The sequence below is a fragment of the Amphiura filiformis genome, chromosome 12, assembly GCF_039555335.1.
Source record: "Amphiura filiformis chromosome 12, Afil_fr2py, whole genome shotgun sequence".
NCBI lineage: Eukaryota > Metazoa > Echinodermata > Ophiuroidea > Amphilepidida > Amphiuridae > Amphiura > Amphiura filiformis.
The window spans coordinates 29,815,277-29,838,001 of NC_092639.1; the positions used below are offsets into that span (position 1 = coordinate 29,815,277).

General features: G+C 36.8%; 1 protein-coding gene across 2 annotated transcripts in view; it reads right to left on the reverse strand.

Annotated features, from left to right (window-relative positions):
- Positions 1-11,275: 11,275 nt before the first annotated feature.
- LOC140166047 (proline-rich protein 5-like) overlaps positions 11,276-22,725 on the reverse strand; it is a 120,045-nt gene continuing 108,595 nt past the window's right edge. For both annotated transcript variants that reach the window (XM_072189423.1, XM_072189424.1), the window contains 2 exons: positions 21,093-21,168; positions 11,276-15,866 (listed from right to left, as the gene is read on the reverse strand). In XM_072189423.1, the coding sequence (XP_072045524.1) occupies positions 15,562-15,866; positions 21,093-21,168 (381 nt within the window). In that variant the 3' untranslated portion in view covers positions 11,276-15,561. The remainder of the gene's footprint in view (positions 15,867-21,092; positions 21,169-22,725) is intronic.

The window sequence follows — 22,725 nt, forward strand, 5'->3', positions numbered from 1 at the left end:
GTACAAGCATCAAATAACTTGTGTCGGTTGTGATTAAATTTGGAGTCTGTGATACTAGTATATACGAGTGATATTATTAATAATGAAACTAGTTCGCGTCTCGATCCTGTCAATCAAACTCCCCACGGCCTGTGATTGGTTGGTAGCGCATAAAAGGGAGTTTGATTCTCCTGGTGCCTTCATCGGATAAAAGGAATCACAGAAAACGTCCGACGATGCCGGAACTTTTACAAGGCAAAAAGCAACTTTTAACATGGTGCCTTCAGAAATGAAAATTTCACCACTAAGTCCTATATAACTTTTGAGATTAATTCAGAAATGTCAATACGACAAATCATAAACAAACCGTCACTGAGTTTGATTGACAGGTGACATCAAGAGCTTTTTACACATTTTTTAGCCTCAAATAAAGTGGAAATTTTCTTGTTATAGCCAGCCCTGGCTAAATCCGACAAAGAATGTGACAACGTTTTAATTCCATACATAAAAATGATTAATTTGTTACAATTTATTTCAATATTTCACACATTTTACAAAAATTTACAAAGCTTATAGTTTTTAGAAATACAATTGGAAACTCAATGTTTTTTAAATTTAATATTAACAAAATAATTATAAGCATTAAAAAGTTTTGGTAGTACATGTATGTATATCATAAATATACATGTATAATATTAATGGACTTCATGAACTTAAGGCGAGCAGGATGGCCCATATTGTTCCAGTTTGAATAACTTCAATGGAATGCGCCACATTTGCTTGACAAACAGTTTGAAAGGTGAAAAAGCACCATTTTGGAGATTGTCATCTGTGTGAGGATTTTATACGCAAAGGATATAAAGGTCGTCAGTGGACTTCAATGGATTTTCAACTCCAAAACTATCCAGGTTTTACAAATAGGTACATTACTGGTTTAAGCCCACCTTAGGAGGTTTAGTAGTTCATGCAGTCTGCACACAGAATAATATATATATGTGACCGTCCACGGCGAATGAGCCGTAAATTCCTCCCCGGTCAATTTTGTTTTATTTCGTGTTTAAAAATAAACATCATAAACTTAAAATGGTATATCATTTGACTTCAAACGATATCCAGAAGCGGAGTTATGGTTAGTTAAACTTTGCTCCTTCAACAAAATTATAGCTTTTTTCGTTTCTATGTGTGTCTCTTTTTCCACATTGCTGGCAATAAATATCAAACAGTCATAATTGGCGGTCATTTCAAATTATCCCCAAGTCAAAGAGGTTTAAGAAAGTTCTCTCAATGTTAATTGTTGGTTATGCATACCTATACAAATAACCCACCACTTGAAAAGGATTTAGCAAAAGCAAACAAAGACCAGAGCTATTAAAAGTTCTATAGCCATCTAAGGTAGAAGCTTATTATCCACTTCAATAATAGGATTATTGATTGGTGCTGTGACTATCGAAATAAGACAGATGTCGCGCCAGCTTAAGTGACCGATGAATACGACATTCGTATACATTTTACACCATAACTCAGAATACAATTTAGGAAATTACGGCTCGTTTGTGCTGCCGGGTCACATATACCAGTTTATGAACATGACTCCACAGCCAAAGTCAGGGTAGATTTCGTAAATCAAGGTGACCACAATGTTCTATCCCAGTTGAAATCGATACACCCATATGGGAGACATGATGTTAATTTTCCACATAAGGAGTGTGAATCCTGAATGGATACATACAGGGTGTATCAAAATGATTGATATACATCAATTTCAATGTTTATCGAAAAGTCAGCCTTTTCCAAATACAACATCGGATACTCTTGAAATGACCAGAATGTATAGTTTATGACTTGTTTTACAATTCATCTACAAATTATTGGATTTTATGTTGAATTTTGATGTGTCAGGCTCATCGATTACCGTAAAATGGGATAACTTTGGGCACTTTTCAGAGTTTTTAAACCACTGCTTCCAAACAAAACCCATTACATTTCTAATTATCTCTTTTTTTATGACATTAGGGTTCCCTTCTACACCTTTAATAATTTTGTAAGGGTGCCTTAAGGGTTAAAATAGCCTGACCAAAGTTACCCCGCATTTGGGGCAACTTTGGTCAGAGTATAACATTCCATGAAGAATTAAAAAAAAAATTGATCTTCGCTGTATACGGGCAAGTTGTTATTTTTTGTGACATTTGACCCGTTGCAAAGTTAGTCAAGCACACATCTTTGCTCACACATCCTTGCTCACAAATATTGATTTATATTTTTTATGAAAAAAAAAAATGTAAAAAAAAAGCTCATTTTTGGTCAAAAATATTGCTGTACGAAAATATGACCATTTAAAATATATATTTGACCGACCAAAGTTACCTCGCTGACCGAAGTTACCCCATTTTACGGTATCAATGAAAACTGATGGGTACCAAACATTTTGATACAGTCTGTAACTCCATTTGATATCTACACTCCCTGTGTGGGAGATTAAAATCCTGGAATATAGCAATGTGCGCATCACTTTGGTTGTTGGAACCAACGCTCTGCAGGGTCTGTTGTTCTATTGTTTCCGATTAGAGCGGAAAATGGAAATTTCTTAAAACAACCTTTATAGGCCTATTCGCTACTTGCACGGTTCCGCCATTATGCACTATGTGCGGGGAGAGCCTCGAACTGGCAGCATACATGAAAGGAAGAATTATGTAACCTTACACAGAACGTTATGACTAGTTCAATTCCCATTCATGTATGCTGCCAGTTCGAGGCTCTCCCGCACATAGTGCATAATGGCGGAACCGTGCAAGTAGCGAATACTTATACTTCCATGTATATCAGCGATTACCATTATAGTACAATATAGATGTGGAAATGGCAGCCTTCATACATTCTAATGTGTAATCGATCAGCAAGAGCATTCAATTTATTTAAATGAAGCGCCTAAAGTCAGGTGGGTGGTAAAGATGATTGCATCGACAGCTAAAGCCTCCTATAAAGACTTCAGACCCACACAAGCACACATTTGGGATACATGGGAACAATGGTACCACTTTACACATGACTGCCCTTACACATGACTGTATTGTGGTCACTTATTGATACTCGCCTGTTGTGTAGAGCGTTAATATGATGCCGGATCAGTGACCAATTTAATGGCGGAACCCTTTGTTCGAAACAATGGTACCACTTTTATGAATAGCCTGTCGCAACTTCTAATCGGCATCAAACGAACAAAGCATAATATAATCTATTGCGACTCTATTTCTATTAAAAGCTCTTTGGTTGGAACAGTGGGTTGTGGGTGGGTCATGTTCAAAAACTGGTACTTTTGTTATTGTGCAATGTATATGTAGTTTGAAATATAGGGCCTATATGCCTATAGGAAAACTACTAGTATACCGGTAGAAATGTGTATGTTCCGGGTTTATGTAAGACACATCATAATAGTACTCTACAAAACCATTATATTAAATAAATACTTCGTTTACATATACATTTGCAGCAGAAAAGGCTATGCTGCAGGCACACATGTTAATAGTACTTTTTAAAAGTAATAACGTATTTGCCTATTTTACAGAGTTACTAAAATTAATTGATTTCAGATATCTTGATAGGAATTGATTTTTGCTAACTCCACCCGTAAAAACAAACAAACAAACAACAACAACAAAAAACCCACCCCTCAAAACAACAACAACAACAAACAACCCCCAAAAAACAACAAACAAACCAAACAAACAAACCAAAAAAACCAAGAGATTCCAGCTTCAAATTAAAAATCAACATCAAGTATTGCATTGATGGCTAAAGGTGGTGTATTGGATTTACTTTAAGGGATCTAGAATGAGCGTTTATTGCGTTTCGACAGTATTTTTTGTGGGACATGAGAGCACCTCAGACCTATCGAATTGCATTCTGACTACGAAGCATGTCTTTCTGATATCAAATAATTTTAATTTTTTTGAAAATCACAATATAATACAAATTTTATGACAAATTATAAAAATTTGATATTTTTCAAATTTTGATATATAACAGTCCTCGAAGTAAATTATATAAATCTAATGATATATTCTTAAAGTGTATGTAGCTGGGAGGAAAAGTTGACGAGTCAATTGAAAATTTTGACCTTTCATATTGAAGATATGGATTTTTTTCCCAAAAAGAGCAATTTTTTGTGTGTTTTGGGGAAAAAATCCATATCTCCAATACGAAAGGTCAAAATTTTCAATTGATCGTCAAAAATAAATATCAAAAATATCAATTTTAATGATTTGCCATAAAATGTGTATTAAATTGCGAATTTCAAAAATCAAAATTATTTGATATCAGAAGGACATTCTTCGTATTCAGAATGCAATTCGATATGTCTGATATGATGTGCTCTAATGTCCCAAAATAAATACTGTCTAAACGTTCATACCCCACCCCTTAAGTCACAAGTAGTATTTTTATTACTGAAAAATTACTTAAAAACTTGGCGTTTGACTATGGTGCGAGAGGTTGCGGGTTCGAACCCTAGTTGTGGTTTTAGTATGCTCTCGTGGAGTAATCTTGGACAAGGAACTTACTGCCAATTGACCTTTTCGGTAAATCCTATAAGCCTTTGCGAGTACACCTAAGAACTCGTCATTCTGCGTCACGCCGCTCTGCGCCAATGCGCACATCGTTTATCGAACATCGTTACTGCGAATTGCAAGTCGGCGTGACGTCAAATGACGAGTTCTCAGGTGTACTCGCAAAGGGTTATCGGATTTACCGAAAAGGTCAATTGTCTCGTGGTAATCCATGCGAAACTCGGGGAGCTGATCCTAACTGCGAAGGGCAATTGTGGAATGTCTAGGTTGCGCGCTTCTATAGCAGCGACAACATGTAAAGTGTGCGTAGCGCACTATAAATCGTTGCGGGTTTTTTTTGCGCTTACGCCCTATACCGAACCACTATTGCAATATTGTCTATTCCTGGTACAAGCATTTGCTGTGAATCATGGAATTGAAGAATAGAGCACGAAGTGCGATGGAATTGCAACTCCGATCGTCGATGTGAGGTCAGCGACGTCAATACTTGCAACATGTGGACGTAGGGGGCAGCAGCATTTTTCTTTAATTAGCATAAGTCTCCACAGCACTACGCATATTTTTTTACGTAGCTTTTAGTACTATCGTGGTGGCAGCAGCATTTTTCTTTAGTTTTTCCAATATGGCGCCGCCCGTGAATCAATTTGATGCCTGTTGTCGACGCCATCGGACGCCATTTCAGCGCAGGATAATACACAGGGAAAGCCGACGCTGTCGCCACCTTTTTGTATTGCGCTAGTATTTTAGTTTCAACGGCCTGTGTGAATTATTATTCTTAATACAAATTTCCATTAAAAATATCCATAGCATCATGTAAAACAAAAACAAGCGATCCAGCTATTTGTATGGTCATACATCACTTTAAAAAAACCTGACCGAAACCCAGAATAGTTCCCGATTTGTCTTGTATAACCATGATAACTTTCAGAGGTTCTTCCCCGGGGGTCTTTCAAAGAACTTTTAAGTTTTAAACTTTTACTGTTTAAAAAAACAGTAGTTTTACAAAATGGTTCAAAACGTTTTACATCTATCTAATTTCAAGTCCAACAGCCCTTGAATGGTCCTACATGTAATTGGACTACCATATGTAACTGGAACTGTTTTTCTACAATCTGAAAATGATATAAAGCAGTGATAAAACACTTATCACTACGTTTATTGAATGTGATTTCTATAATCTGAGACTGAATTAAGATCCTAGCCTGCGTCTGACGTCACTGTCAATCAAACTCCCCACGACCATTGATTGGTTAGTAGCGCATATAGAAGGAAGATTGATTCATCTGGTCCCTTCATCGGATTCGCAGATGGCGAAAACTTACAATACTTTAACAAGGCAACAAGGCTTCGGAAAATATGTTTAGAAAGTTTCATATTATTTTGACCTATCTTTTGACGCTGTTTTGCCGCAGCGTTCAGAAACTTCAATCATCACGCTGTTTCTGAGATTGATTGACAGTTAATCAGACGCAAACCAGTATTTTTTTTATCTTTGGCTCCGATTATAGTATTGTTCATTCCATCTCCTCTTGTGTTGCCGCGGATGCCGTACTCTCTAATTGTTTTCGTAATACATCCTCTCTCAAAGGTTCCAATGCACTTAGTGTTAACGCGTGCATGTCTCTGCGTCGTGATGAAACTGGCGATCGTCTTGATCCCGAGAAGGTGGCAGAATGTGTTCTGTGCGGGTAGTCTCTCTCCAAAGGTTCAGCAAATGTTAGGCTATTGGGCCGGCCTGGTCTTCCTTTTTTCTCTTTAAATAAGTAAAAGAAGATAGATAAATTCGTTAATCATTTTGAAGGGAGAACAACCCTTTAAAATGGATATTCGTGATTTCTTTAATTACATGTGTCTTATGCATATGCTAACTCGGTGTGCATGCTTTGGTGCATGGAATTTTATTGGGCGAGTTTCTCGACTTGTGGCTTAGCAGTTGGCTAGTCTAGCCTAGTTTTTCGTTTATATTTTTGAAAAACATAATGTTGTTTTTCAATTAATATGATGAAGTAAGTGTTCGATTTAGTTACCATTCGAGTTCAGAATTTTTTATGTTTTCAATGCCAAACTTGAGAGAAGTAACAACCTCACACCCACTGCATACACACCCCTTACACATTCACCTTTGCACATCCCCGAAATACACCCCACCTCACCCACACACATATTCAACCTTCGTGATACAATTTTGTAATAATGTAGTTTTTTCTCGCAATCCGCAAAACCTTTAATCAATACTCACCAAAACATACATAATCCAAAAATGTCCCAAATATGCATTATCACACAGTCACCACTGCAGTGCTGTATGTTGCGACTTCATTGGTTAGGAATTGCATAAAAATAAGAGGTAAGCCTTTGCATATGCATGCTCGTTTTCGCTTACATTGTGTACAGAGAAATTCCGACTGACTTATACTTAAAAGCCTATCGGCGCTTCTTGATCAAGTGGTCTTGTTTACGTCACTGATTTTAAAAGTTAATGGATGTCTTGTTCCAAAAACCAAAAAGAAAGTTATAATGGTTATTGACCCATTTTCCGAAATGAAATTACAAATTTTAGCGCAATCACACACCAAAAAAATCAGGCCTTTTCGTTTTGTTATTGCAATCTGACGTAGTTCTTTTCTGTAAGATAATTGGTGTATGCCCTACAATGAAGGGGGTCATTGTATTTAAAGGGCGACTCCGGCAATCACAACATTATGCCTTTATTTGTTAGAACAAAATGATCCAGCACGAATCACGTGGTTTTATTTGAAAAAACTCATATTGACCATAAAAACGAATTAAAGCCTTAATGTACGATCTTTTTAAATTTTTAGATTTTTCTTTTTTTCTTCTAAAATGATAATATGCAATCATTATGAAAGTTCCCAATACATTTGGACGCGAAAAACATTGGGAATTTGCAAAGAAACAACATCATAAACTTCACCTCTATCACTTGAAACATCTCGCACGATTTGGATTAGGACAGCGAGTGCGGCCTCAGAGTTAGTCTCCTACGCGGCCAGTTTGGTTACGCTCCCTCCACATGTGGAGGGAGCGTAACCAAGCTAGTTTTGTAGGAGACTACGGTCTGCGATCGTGGCCGACATAAAGTCATAATCTAAAAAAATTATGACTTTATGTCGGACCAACAGAAAATCGTCCTGTTTTACTACAAATAGGACGAATTTGACAGTTTGCTCATAGATTTAAATTAGAACATGTGTAAGTATTACAAATATGCCAAAAAATCGGTTTTGAAAAAAATAAAGATAAATTCTGAAAAAAGATCGTACATTATGACATTAATACAGCCGTCTCTCAACACGCAATATTCAAAATTCACGCGCCGAAATTGTCTAGTTCAATGACGTCATGGTTACTTGTGCTCACTTGTTGTCAGCCTTCATTGTATTACTAGGACGTCATTGCACTGGACAATATCGGCGCCCGAGAATTTTAAATATCGCGTGTTGAGAGACGACTGTATTAATTCGTTCTTATGGTCAATATGAGTTTGTTTCAAATAAAACTACATGATTCGTGCTTGATAATTAATTTTCTATCATATAAGGCATAATGTTGTGATTGCTGGATACATCTTTAATTAATAGTAGGTTTAAAAATATGATCAATTTGCTTAAATAACTCTCGAGGGGTTGCCTTCTTTTCTTTTCGTAACACCTGTTAGGAACTTTTTAGGCGGGCAGCAAATATAACTCAAGTGTATTATTTTAGACTAGATTAGTAATCGGCAAGATGAATGGTCCTTCGCTTAATGCTCTGCTATGCTATCCATAGACTTCAAACAAAAAACAAGATTTGAGATATTTTCGGAAAATATCAAGAGCTATCTTAAGGGATCTAAAATGAGCGTTTTTTGCTTTTCGACAGTATTTTTTGTGGGACATGAAAGCACCTCAGACCTATCGAATTGCATTCTGAATACGAAGCATGTCTTTCTGATATCAAATAATTTTCATTTTTGAAAATCACAATATAATACAAATGTTATGACAAATTATAAAAATTTGATATTTTTCAAATTTTTGATATATAACAGTCCTCGAAGTAAATTATATGAATCTAATGACATATTCTTAAAGTGTATGTAGCAGGAGGAAAAGCCGACAGTCAATTGAAAATTTTGACCTTTCATATTGAAGATATGGATTTTTCCCCAAAAGACCTAATTTTTTTGGTGTTTTGGGAAAAAATCCATATCTTCAATACGAAAGGTCAAAATTTTCAATTGATCGTCGGCTTTTCATCCCACCTACATACACTTTAAGTATAAATCATCAGATTTATAAAGTTTATTTCAAGTACTATTAAATATCAAAATATCAATTTTTAATGATTTGCCATAAAATGTGTATTAAATTGCGAATTTCAAAAATCAAAATTATTTGATATCAGAATGACATTCTTCGTATTCAGAATGCAATTCGATATGTCTGATGTGCTCTAATGTCCCACAATAAATACTGTCCAAACGTTCATACCCCAGCCCTTAAGAACCACTGAACCAATACTAGGCTTGTTTGTATTCATTTGAATGCATTTTTCATGCCAATTCTAAATATGGTCATGGAAATCCACAATTCTGAAATTTTTGAAGTTTTGAATTTTATTTGAAACTTGTCGTCTGCAGTGGACACCCGCGTGGAGAGAGTTAACTGACGAAAAATCCGAGTGTTTTTAGAATGCGAAAAGGAGGGAACAACTAGACGATTGACCAGGATTACAAAGCAAACATATCTATTAGAATACCAAATGGACAAAGCCTTATTACAAAAACAAAACACAAAAAACCAAATAGCTCAAAATCACACCTTTGAACCGGCCTTTTAGTGAAAACGTTATTGCTACATTCGAAGATGTAAGCTTCGTTTTGAAAGTCCATCTTTGTTATCTTTTCAACAAGTAATCATTACAGCAAGTACGCAGAATAACTTCAGAAAATGTATAGCTATATTGTGTGTAAATATTGTATCCGGAGTTTTCAAAGATACTGGGTACTTTACCATTTCCGCGATGTTTATGCGGGTTTGTTATTAGTGTGCGGGGAGTGGAAAAGCTATTAAGAACAGGAAAGAGGAATACGAATTCATGGAACATGAGAATGAGAAATCATAATGCATTTTTCCTCGTTAATCATGTTAATCTTACAGGCGGAAGCAAAATTTGCTTCTATTAAAAGAGTCAAGTGCCTTAGCGTACGTTGTGTGATCGTATATGTTCAATACATTCTTACATTACATTCATACTAAGTACTATGTTTGATTTTTTTAACGAAAATAGATGGATATGATGGTATAAAACGTTGGAGTTGAATACGGCAAAATTACGTCTGCGTTTGTCACATCTCAGCTGCAAAACAGTAACGGTGATTCTATTCTTATTGCCATAATATCTTTTATTTTTTTTTATAAAAAGCGAACTTGCAATTGTATCAATTGTATAATTTTTATTGTTACAGTCTGTATATATACAGTCATATATAGGGGTTTTCATAATAAAACTATAGCCTCTCGATTTAGGGAAACTGTTTCAGGATCCCCTGTATGATTTTTGATGCCTAATCTATGCATGGAGTTTGACATAATCATATAGCTGTTTTAACTTCTTTAATTGCTAATTGCCAAAGAAAACTAAAAATGTACTTGTTTTACAATCCACGACACTTCCAATTGTCGAATTATTCCTCTATAGTCCTTTTAACTGTATATAAATATCTTTAGAGCTCATATATTGTGAATAATATATTCAAACAGTGCAAAGAAACGTCCCTAGTCAATTAGCTAGGTGAGGAAAAGTCGACTCGGGATTTAACAAAGAGTACCGCGTATACCGGCAAAAGGTCAAATTATTTTAGTTAACATGGTATGCAAACACACGACACACCAAACAGTGAATATCGTCGACTAATTAAGAGAGAGCTGGTTCATTTTATATCGTTAGGTGTGAAGAAACTATACTATTTTACACATTTTGTGGTAGAATTAATATGAGAACGTCATTAAGAGGAGGGGAGTGGAGGGAAGAGGGGAGGAGACGGGAGAGAAGGGGAGGAGAGAAGAGGGGATAGAGTAAATGTTAGGAGAAAAGAGGAGAGGAAATTATATGAAAGGAGAGGAGAGGAGTGGCGAGGAGGGGAGGGATAAGAGGAGAGGAATGGAGAGGAGGGGCAGAGGAGAGAGGAAATGATAGGAAAGGAGAGGCGAGGCGAGGAGGGGAGGGGAGAGGAGGACAGGAGAGAATATAAAGGAAATATAGGATATTACACGATAGTCAATATTTTCATATAGGATTTTGTAAGATTTTTCTGAGATCATGGTCAAAAGTAGTGGCATATCCACGAAAAATAAATTTAGAAAGGGTTCTTTATCAGATCCCAGTAATCTTGTACTCACTCAGAAATATTTCAATTCCTGTCAGGAATCTTGATCACTTAAATGTGGTGTTTCTAGATGTTTGATGAAACGGCAACACTGTGTGGTCTTGATCTGTTTGGATTTCGTCAAGCATCTAGAGACACCACAATAGTGTGATCAAGATTCCTGATGGGAATTTTTTTTCTGCGTTACCAAATTACTTGGATCTGAAAAAGAGCATTTTTTACTTTAATAATTATACTATGAACGAATGAATTTGTTTCAAGAGAAGAGGTATTGGATTTATAGCTATATATAGTTCAAGTAAAAGTAATCAAAATAATACACGCACTATTTTGTTATCTTAAACTTAGCATTTATTTTCTTTAAAAATCTCTTTTTACATTACCTTAAGTACATTATACAAATTTGAATACAATTACAGTTACATCAACTTCAGGACATGTTTTTATTGCACAAACGAACTAGAAGGAATCATTTCAGACGCTTTACTGAACAAACACATGCAGGGTTTTAGTTCGTATAAATTGAGTTTATACTCGTTGGCGATATTTAATTGCTGTTTGAACAAATAAACAGGAAAAACTGCACTAAGTTGGTGCGCCCAACAGTGTCTTGCAGATACAAAGGTTCGGCGAAATTTCTTTACAACAGTTTTTTTTTTAGTTAACAATTTATTTTCAACTCCACATGCATATTTTTTGCAGCCAGGTTATGTATAATTGTTCCGCATTGTTTCGTAACAATGAGGTGAACTAAGAACAAGGACGAAAGAGAGGAAGAAAGAGAGAGGGGCAGGGTGATAGAGCGATAGACGGGGGATTAGGGGAGACAGATAAGAGAGAAAGAGCCAGACAGAAGAGACAGACTGGTACGCTAATAGAAAGAACTTATTAGAAAGAGACGAAGAAAAGAACTAGAGAAAGACTAATTATGCAGAGATCAATTAAGACAAAAGAGGAGAAATCAAAGCGAACAAGAAGAAGATGGAGAGAGAGAATGAGCCAGTGAGATAAATACAGAGGAGAAGAAGAGGACGAAGAAGAAGAGAAGAAAGGGATGGACAAACATCGTTTTGGCCAACTTTTAGAGTAGGTACATAAGTATATATCAACTAACAAAGTAAATTGATCAAAATACATATGAGCAAGAAAAAACTTCACTCATTAACATATTGAACAAGAATAAGGTCAGGTTTTTACAGTGTCACAAAAATAGACACTTAATTTCATTCAAAAATCCTCAAATATCCCCAATAGTATCGTCTACATAACGGACACAAATTTTGATATATCTTTCCAATACGATCACGCATGCGTGAACTAAATAATAACAAACTCGTAAAACCATCACCAAAGTTAAATAAAAAAATCATTATGTATATGGACGAAGTTGATTATGAATTCTCACTGACAAGAGCAAAATAAAATTATAAACGAAATGAACATAAACGCAAAGAAACAAGGAACAACTAAGTGCACTTTCATAAGGGATGAAATCAAAACTCGACCGGCGGTTGACCGCCGGTTCCGTCCGGTTGCTATTGTTCTTAACCATGGCAACCGGACGGAACCACCAGTCAACCGCGGGTCGAGTTTTGATTTCATCCCTAAAATAAACCTGTAACATTTGAAATGCTTTAAATGAGGAGACTTGCGCTTGAAATTATGAATATGAAATATCAAACATTAATTTCGGAGAATGATATGTTATAGAGGTGATTTATGATTAGGTCAACTATTCTTCAAAAAAACCATTATTTAACTTACTATAAAAAGTATTTTTGAAGAAAAAAAATATGTTCTTCTTTTGTCGGTGGTATTTGTTTCCAATTCAACAACATACGATAAATCAAAAATCTGGCCTGACAACTTTTGCTACCCTGTCACTGAGTGGGTTTTTTATATGTATTTTTAGGCCATACTATGGGATGCTTTATAATTATCTTAAAATACTCACGCAGCGTGAGAAAATTTGACCTTCGCCGCTTAGAGGGGGCGCATAATCGATTTAGGGAGCGCTGATTCGGTGCCCCCATATGACGGCGCCCAGTTCAAGCGCCCCCTTGGCCACCAAAAGCTACGCCAATGGCTGTTTGAGAAGGAAAGAGAAAGTCGCGCAGCCACTCACACTCCATATTGCAAAACAATTATGTACTCCAAAAAAATTATGCTGAAAACTTGGAAAATCACCTAACCAAAAAGTCTTTGCAGTGCGCAGACTGATGAAGGAATGGATCGCGACGTAACTACATAACTTTTAGTAAGCCCAGAATTTTGTGTTTCGTACACCATGCACTATTATTATTATACATGGTTTTACATTACATTTTAAACGATATGCATTTTTAACACCACGGTATGGAATGTTACGTAGATGTATATATGGATAATGTGTGTATGACCATTCTTTATAATGCCACAGAGGACTCAGGATGATCTAGAGTCTGTCGAGAAGTTCCTTCGACAACACGCCAAGCACCGAAACTGGCCGCCTCATCTTCATCGTCTTATATGCCTTGGGTGCTCGATTGGGCGGGCTGGTGAGGGTGTTTCTGGATGGACTACCATCAGCACCGTCCTTTGTCATTCTTTATAATGCCACAAAGGTCACAAAACGATTCTACTCTAGTCCGTCGAGAAGTTCCCTCGACAGCGCACCCATGCACCCACACGAGCCCCCAAAAGGAATGCATCATATTACTCTTCTTATATGCCTTGGGGTGCTCTGTTGGGCTGGTCGAGGAGGTCGCTTCTGGACGGACTAACATCTCCTCCTATTTTGCCATTCTTATAATGCCACAAAACAGTCGCAAGACGATCATAATCTAGTCCGTCAAGAAATTCCCTCGGCAACGCGTCCAACCTTGCAAGCACTTATCTGCTTCGTCTTATGCCCTAGGTGCTCGGTTGTGTGGGATGGCGAAGGTGCTCCTGTACGGGCTATTCTAATCAAGTAATCTTTAAAACATTTGCAATGCCCTACCTTATGTCCCGCGAAACGTGCCAGTTTTGACATAAACCAATCTGTATAAGGTAGCAATACATTGGCCTAAAACGAATCGTTTGTCATTTGCGACCAACTATAAAGCTATTACTTATTGTTGACCTGGTCGATTAGGATACAGTACAGTGTTACGTCAGTCTTCAGCCAAATTCAAAAACTAATATCCCGTAACCTTTGATTTTAAGATTTGATTTTGTCACTGTCGACGTTGTCAACGAAATGACAGATAAAGAATTCTCTTGCAAGTGCCGAATTATATGTGGTAAGCCTCTTACTCTAGTTACTGTATGGATTCAGCTCTGAGATGGGAAATTTAGTAACAGCAGCGTCTCAGCTAAACCAGGTTCAGCCTATTACTTTAAACCAAAAGTTCAATGAAACCAAGTATATTCGTTTCCCTTTACAGAGGTATCAATATTTCTCAAAAACAAACAGAATACCCGATACCAGACTGTTATTACACTGTCTTATTGTAAAATAGCAAAATGCCCACACTGGTCAATTTTTAAAGAGCGAGTTCCGCACCATTTCGCTTTTCCAATAACAAATTCACTCTGGAAAATGTTAAAATACATTCATATATTTCATTTGGAATGTAGGCACTCTCCTACTGAAAAGTTTGAAATGCCTCAAAATCCACTCTTGTTATATTTAGAGAATAATAGCCTCAGATTTAGATATCATGCGAGGTTTTATATACTACTGAGTTAGTCTGTAGGACGAAACTGGAAGACATTTTATACATGATGAGTTTCCTTAATTGTTCTCATTTTGGGTACACCATTGTTACTGCACTATGGACCACAATATCCTCATCACAATGGCATAGTCCAATAACCTCAATTACATAATCATAGTGCAAATTTTGACCTCAAGTGGCAGAGTATGAGTTTTTGTACCCAAATCTTCAAAGGTCATTCAAAGAATGTACAAATGTATTGGGGTTTGAGAACTGTGCCCCTGATAAATGAGCATGTTGTGGATCCTAGTGATACTACATACACTGACGTTTCGTTTGGTGTTATTCCAGGATACAAATTAACAATTTCACATTCAACACCTGCAGACAATGAGCGTGTTTTATATAAAGAAACATTCTCTTTCTATAATGGCAAGTTGACAGGCGGGCAACCTAGAGCATATTCAGTATCCTTTTCTCCGAATAAATTGCATGTGTGATGACACATAGCCAAGAGCTTGTACAAACCACAATATAAAAGCCTCCAAATAACATCCAGCGTCCATTGAACATGTTTCTGTCGTGCAATCTAGCGTCATCCGTATCAATTTACAGCACACCGCACATTTGGCAATCATCTATCTACAGCAATGGTATTTCATTTTGGAATGTTTGCATAATAATGTGTTACGTAATAGCACCTGTGCTTAAAAAGCGACATAACTGCCGACAAGACGTATATTTCCTAAAATATTCATGTATGAGTTACTTCTAATCCACATTAATGGTACACACTCTATAAGCAAGCAGCATAAACATGTTAGATGAAATGAAAACTTTTGTTGTGGTGGTGGCGTCTCTAATGAAGGAAACAAATTCCATGGCGATTATGGATGGCATTTATGTAGACAACGTTACAAAAACATCACATTTGCATAATGGCGTCTTGCTAGCATGGATGGTAGAGTGGTCTGTATAATGGGCTATGTTCTCTTCCATGGAATGTCCTACCTAAGTGTCTTCTTGCATAGTTTTTAGATGGTTGTAAGTCCATTTGTTGTGAAGGTACAGCGGGTTCGTCCTCCCCAAGGTACAGCCCTCTTGTACCGAGATACGGACACACAACTTTAGCGACCATTGTTTCAACTAATAAGAATTCCTCCGTAGGGATGTTGGTGTCACGGACACTTTGCAGATGAAGTAGTAGTTGGACTATCTCACTTGGGATACGGAGATGACGCTTAGAAAGAGCTTCTGAAAAATAGAAGAATGAAAAATATAATGCATTAGCAGGTATAGACACTATACTAGTATATAAATTTAGATTTCGACAATGGTCGTCTGCGAAAGAAAACAATCATAATAAAATACTATGGAGGATAAGTTTTGTGGAGTGCTATTCGGATGGTTCTCATAAAATTGGCGAGATTTAGACGAGAAACAGAGACGTTGACGAAAACCAAACCTCGATGTTGTTCATGTGTTTGTGTTCTCGGTCATCATAATCTGTAGTGCGACGAAAGTAAATTAAAAATTTAGAACACGTTTTCAATAAATCTGAGATAATATAGGATTAGGAATAGGATATGGTGCCGGCTTACATCTGGTGGTTACAATGCAAGTCCGAAAAAATTGCTAGTTATCCAGTCGTTGGATTCGCGAACATATTTAATGATGGTGGTGTGCCATTTCAATGAATACATTTTAAGCTCTACGTGGAAACAAACCAGTTAGAATGTTCTATTATGCTTGGTAATTAGATCACGTCTTCCCTTAATCGCCCGCCTCAAAAGCTATTAGGACTCTCTCTAACTTAATTTATTGTAATTGAGACGTCTGATGGTTAGACCACATTGCCATCCTCCCAGCATCCACCGTTCCCCGGTATCTATTCGACTATTTAAAAATTGCGACCTTATCGTCAGATATTATTATTATTATTATTATTATTATTATTATTATTATCTATAATAATAATAATAATAATAACACTAATAATAATAATAATAATAATAATAATTAAAAATAATAATAATTAAAAATATATTTCGGACTAGAGAACCTTATTTCGGGGTTAGCGAAACCTATTAAGCAGTACTAGCGAACCTTAGGACTCGTGCTACCTGCACACCATGGTAACCTATATGTGATGCGATCAAGCAAAATCAGTCGGAACTCGGAAATAATAAATTTTCAGTTTCTTATAGGATAGTAAAAAGCATTTACAAAGCTGGATTTTGCAGAAAACCCCATTGAAATTGAACAACCAGTTCCATAGATATGAGCAATTGATGAGTTTCCAAAACAAAAGGAAACAAACGGGAATAGATCCTTTCTTTGGCTATATCTCAGAATCAATATTGCCGAGTTCCGACTGATTTTGCTTGATCGCGTCACATATATGGGGCATGGAGACCTCCATATTTATAACATACTCCCATAAGCAATGATACATGCTAAACAATCTATTCATGTTAAACCTTGCGCTGTTTGTTGTACCAAAATAAATGGCTCTTTACCAATATGCTGGATATCTGTTTCTTGCGTTGGAAAAATCCATGGAAAAAGTATCATGTTATCGGTTCTCATCGATCGACAAGTATAGCTGAATGTAAGTACACTCTGTCGATGAGCGATTACTTTTTGACCAATGAGCTGGAGCGCTTTCAGATATACTAGGAAAAACGCTTTACTTTCATTGGTCAACAGTCAATATCTCGACGCTCAGCGACTGAAACCGTGGAACGGTGGATGCTGGGACGATGGCAATGTGGTCTAACCACCAGACGTCTCAATTACAATAAATTAAGTTAGAGAGAGTCCTAATAGCTTTTGAGGCGGGCGATTAAGCGAAGACGTGATCTAATTACCAAGTATAATAGAACCTTCTAACTGGTTTGTTTCCAAGTAGAGCTTTAAATGGATTCATTGAAATGGAACACCATCATTAAATATGTTAACGAATCCAAAGACTGGGTAAACCAACCTTTTGGACTATTTTAAGATTTCGAGTTTATAGCACGTCGAGATGTTTTCATTTCCATAGCATACACGTGGAGCCTTAAATGGATTTATTACATCTAAAGCTCGCATGGAGAGATTGCATGCAGATATACATATAAATGATCTTGATTTAACAAGAACACTAAAGGAATCAAATTCGCATTATTCCTGACAAGCATTGTGGCCAACAAAATGATAATAAACGAGATCGAGGGACACAGCATTTGGCTATTCCAGTTGAAATCCACACATCATTATGGAACACATGACCATGATGCAGTCATGTCTACAGTAGAATTCATCTCGACCTTTGCAGGACTTAACCCCATTAAAAGCTATTAAACCAAGATAACACTCATTGAAACAGCTCAACTGATTAAATCGGATCTTCTCTGGTTGTGCACAAGTGACTGTTTTCATGTGCGATATCGCAATAAAGCTGGTATTCATAGCTTCAGTTGGGTAACCGATTACAAAGGAAACGAAAGGAAACAATGTTATGTGTGGCTTTGTTCACGAAATCAGACAATGTCGTGCTTTTTGTAAACCAGCATTCTTGAAAATGAGCAACATAATGATTTTGACTTAACACGGTTTAGAAATAATTTCTTCATATTTTTGGTGTTATCTGTCGTTTACATGTCCTTCCTAAAACACAAAAGTACGACCCTCTCCAAACACCTAAATTAGCTAAAATTTAGGACATGTTACAAAACTTTATTTTCTAGAACCTATTTAGAATAATTTAAATGTAGCTTTTACCGGTTTTTTTGTGGCATCCTTCAGAAGTGAGCGGTCCGATACCAATATTTTCGGTCAAATCTCCATTCAAATAACACGGGGAGTTGGCTAGCTATGCCTTGCCCTCACTCATATTTTACAAAAGTACGACCATTTCTGAACATCTAACCTAGCTGTAATTTTAGGTCATGTTAGAGAAATATATTTGCTAGAAGTTTTGGAGAATAAATAAAATATTGGCTGGTTATTTTTCACACAGTGATGTTAACTAGGCAAGTGTCCATTCTCCCAACATACATCATTTGTAGGGGTCACGCGTCAATGGTGAGAGCACTGTGTATTGTGTATAGGAAAACGGACAGTAACTGCAGTATGCCCTAGTCTCCCACACAGGTGGTGTAGATTTCAAATGAAGCCCCCCCATTCAGGTAACCCCATTTGAAATTCACACTCCCATAGGGGTGTATGGATTTCAACTGGAATAGCCAATTTCCTATGATTACGCTACAAGCACTTCTATATTTCCAGCAAACCGTCCTGATTGCTTTAGTATCCCAAACGAATTCTTTCTTTGTCTTTAAATGACCAGTCTACCAGTTTGTCATACAGTCAAGGGTAATGTATAACCCAGATACGGAATCGGTTACATCAGGTGACTTTGGCCAGTCCAGGCAATTGTGACCAACTACCACGAGAAATGAGCATTAAGTCGCAAGTTGTTGGTTTCGAGACGCACTGGTTAAACTGCATTGGTGTTGTTTGTTTCACTGTTCAAGCCAGTATAATCGAAGACGGAATTTAAAAGACTAGTTTGCGTCTGATGTCAGGGCAAATGCGCGGTGTGATTGATACTGACCTGCGCAGTACGGCATTTTCGGTCTAGCTGTCAGGACGCCATACGCAAACTAGTATTTTTGATTCGGTCTTGAATTATAGTATGTCTGTATAGCCTTAGGGAATGGGGGAGGGGGCACAATGGGCCATTCATGAAGGACATACTACTGGTTTGTACATGTTCGCGGCAAACAAAGAACATCAACTCGGTCAGCCAGGGTGTCTCGAAACTTCCAACTTGCTCATTTCGTGGTAGCAGGTCCATTGCTTGTCAAATGTTGACAGTTGGTTACATGTGTCATGCTGGAAGTAAATTATATTGTTGCTATACTATGGGTGAATTATCCTCATTTTGAGCTAAAAATTGGTATAGAATAGAATAATTTGTTTAAGAGTCTGTAAAGTAATGGAAAAGAAGCTAACGGACAAGACAGAAGAATGAAGATTATGTTCTTAAGTGAAGAGATATAAATATCTGGTTCAATTTATATACGCCTCAAAATGCAGGATTGTAGGGCTTTGTTGGGTAATCAACATACTATCAATAGTCGTAAGACGTAACTTTTTGAATTTGTACTTGACAATTATCTTTTAGTGTTGCGCATGTGATTACTGAAACATTAAATCCGCTATTAAATGAGGACAGGTAAATATCACATATCTGCGTTATGAAACTTCTGCTCGAGGTGATTGATGATGATGTCGTTTTCTCTATCCGGCGTAATGCTACTTCTCAAATTTCGTAGTCCCGTACGTATTTAGCTTCTAATGTCACTCTTACGGGGATTTTGATTTCTTCAGTGTCAAATAGGTAGCAATTGCAAAGCTTTTTACATATCGCGTACAGAAATAGAGTCACCTTTTAATACAATATCTGTTTTGATTAGTGATTTAGTAACAATTATGGAAAGTGAAACATAGATGTCATCTAGAAATATTCTAAATTTTCGAACCCCTATGTGAGATTCTATGTTACCTTTTGTGAGGCTAGTCAGTTGGGCAGAGGAATTCCAAATATTTGGCCAGACTTTACAAAATGAAGGTAAATTTTCAAACGTACCTACCATCTGATGGGTACTAATTTTAGGTCAGTGTGTGAGTAATCCACATATCGGGCCAGAGATCAGATATTCTATATACCAAAAGGTGACTTTATTTCTGGACGCCAAATAGCGAGAAGCTTCGCAATTTTCACCTTTTTGACGCTAAATAAAGCATGTCACTCGTGCGGGTATGTTGCTTTATTCAGCATCAAAAAGGTATAAATTGCGAGCCTTCTCACTATTTGGCTTGCAGAAATATAGTTAACTTTTGGTATATAGAATATCTGTTCTCTGGCCCGATATGTAGATTACTCACACACTGACCTAAAATTTAATTTGAAGCATTGTCGGATAGAGAAAATTCATCATCAATCACATTTAAAACATTGAGTCATATCGCAGGTAAGTGATTATAATTGCTGTCTTCGTTTAACAGCAAGGTATATACAAAGTTGCAGAAATATAGCATGCGCAAACTGTCAACATTTGACAGCTATAATTGAAGACCAAATTAAAAAGAGTAGTTTGCGTCTGACGTCTGTCGACCAGAATAAAAATGCTGTATTGCGTAGGCCCACAAACAATCACGTTTTTTTTTAAAATTCTGTCTTCAATTATAATTACCTGAGGCGAATTAAGGTCACTTTCTGGAAACCTGGACAGTACAAGGTCATCTTCTGTAACTGATTCCGGGTCATACATAGATGCATTACTGGTAAAATGGTCATCTCAAGGACATAATAAATAATCCATATGATCACTGTGAAGTTGTCAAGAAGAACTGCTGAGAATTTTTAAAAGCTATAATAACCTAATCACTGGATCAGCATTGATGGAGAAAACAGCGCGCTTTCCTTACCTTTAAGGTTAACTTTTAAAACTATATGATCCCTGAAACCTAGAAGACTGAGTTGTTGTATTGAAAGGCCTTTGGTCTGTAAAAAGAAAGGAGAAAGAAAAAAATAAGCAAACGTTATTTCGTCAACGAGTAAGATATTGGGTTCTTATTCTATACGTTGATTCACATCAAGATGTGGTTGTGACGCACAGTGTCATCGCCACGATATATACATATAGAAATCGCCATGATGGTAGATCGAATCCATTAGTTCTTCAACAGCCACGCATGGCCATTTTGTTTCGACCATTTTTTGATTTCAAACGCACGGTTGAGGTTCAATACGCTCACTTAAGAATATCATGTTCTTTCAACACATATATACAAGTGCAAGCCTTACAATTGGGTTTTTTTGAAAGCAAAAATGACGGGAGATATTTGGCATTTTCTACCCCGGTATATATCCAAAAGATCTATCGTTTGAAAATCAATACACGAGTATTGGTGTGCATAGCCGAGATAGACGTGTATTGATTAGTTTCCCTGCCTTTACAATATAAACTGAGCTAAAAAAAAACTTATAATTTTTTACAACTTGTGAATCACAAGGTCATATCTTAAAATACTGTCAATCAAAATGAACCAAAATTACACACAGGATTACCTTAATACTCTACTCAAAACACATGTCAGTAACCAAGCAGTTGTCCAACTGACACAACAGCAAAATGCACTGTCATGAGACAGCTTCCTGGACTTCCTTCACTTTCACAGCCCAACATTTGGCACCCAGGACAAAAAATCTGTGAGAATGCACACAAGATCCTTGCACAGGTGATAAAACGGTGCTGCCTTCTGCTTTTCATACACTTTTTTCATGAAACAGGGCTGGGCTGTGAATGTGGTCCAGGAAGCTGTCCCATGTCAGTGCATTTTGCTGTTGTGTCGGTTGGCTAACTGCTTGGTTACTGACATGTGTTAAGAGTAGAGTATTGAAATAAATCTGTGTGTAATTTTGGTTCAATTTGATGGACAGGATTTCAAGATATGACCTTGTGAAAAATTATAAGTTTCTTTTGAGCTCAGTTTAATTATTTACCAGGCGTTGTCGATGTGTGACGTAGATGCGTATTTCGCTGGGCAGTGTATGGAATCGCGGGCGTACGCATAAAGCATTGAGGTCACTATCGAACTTGAGGTGAACCATATGTGGCCCTATTATGATGGGTCCCCTTGCGCAAGTCAAAAGGAATCTGTTTTACGCAAATTTGTCCCGAGATTTGATTCAAATTCAGTAGGATAATGCATTTGCATCAAAACCATACTGTATGTTCTTTTTAAAATAAGTTTGGGGGTATATTTGGTCAAATTTATTATTATTTTTTGGGGGTTTCCCAATTTGCAAATTGGAATCAGCCAATGTCGAAGCCTTTGTAGGATAACATATCAATTTTGATTATCTGAATTCAAGTATCCCGATATCGCTTTCTCATTGAGCCCCGCTTTCATAAAATAGTCAGTGGCTTTTCTTTCATTTACGTCATCATTTTGGCTTAAAATAGCCAAAAAACCTTACTGACTGTTATTACTATACTAATAATTCGTTTTAGTAAAGAAAAACAAAATTCGACGGAAATCGTACATTGTGGCTTTA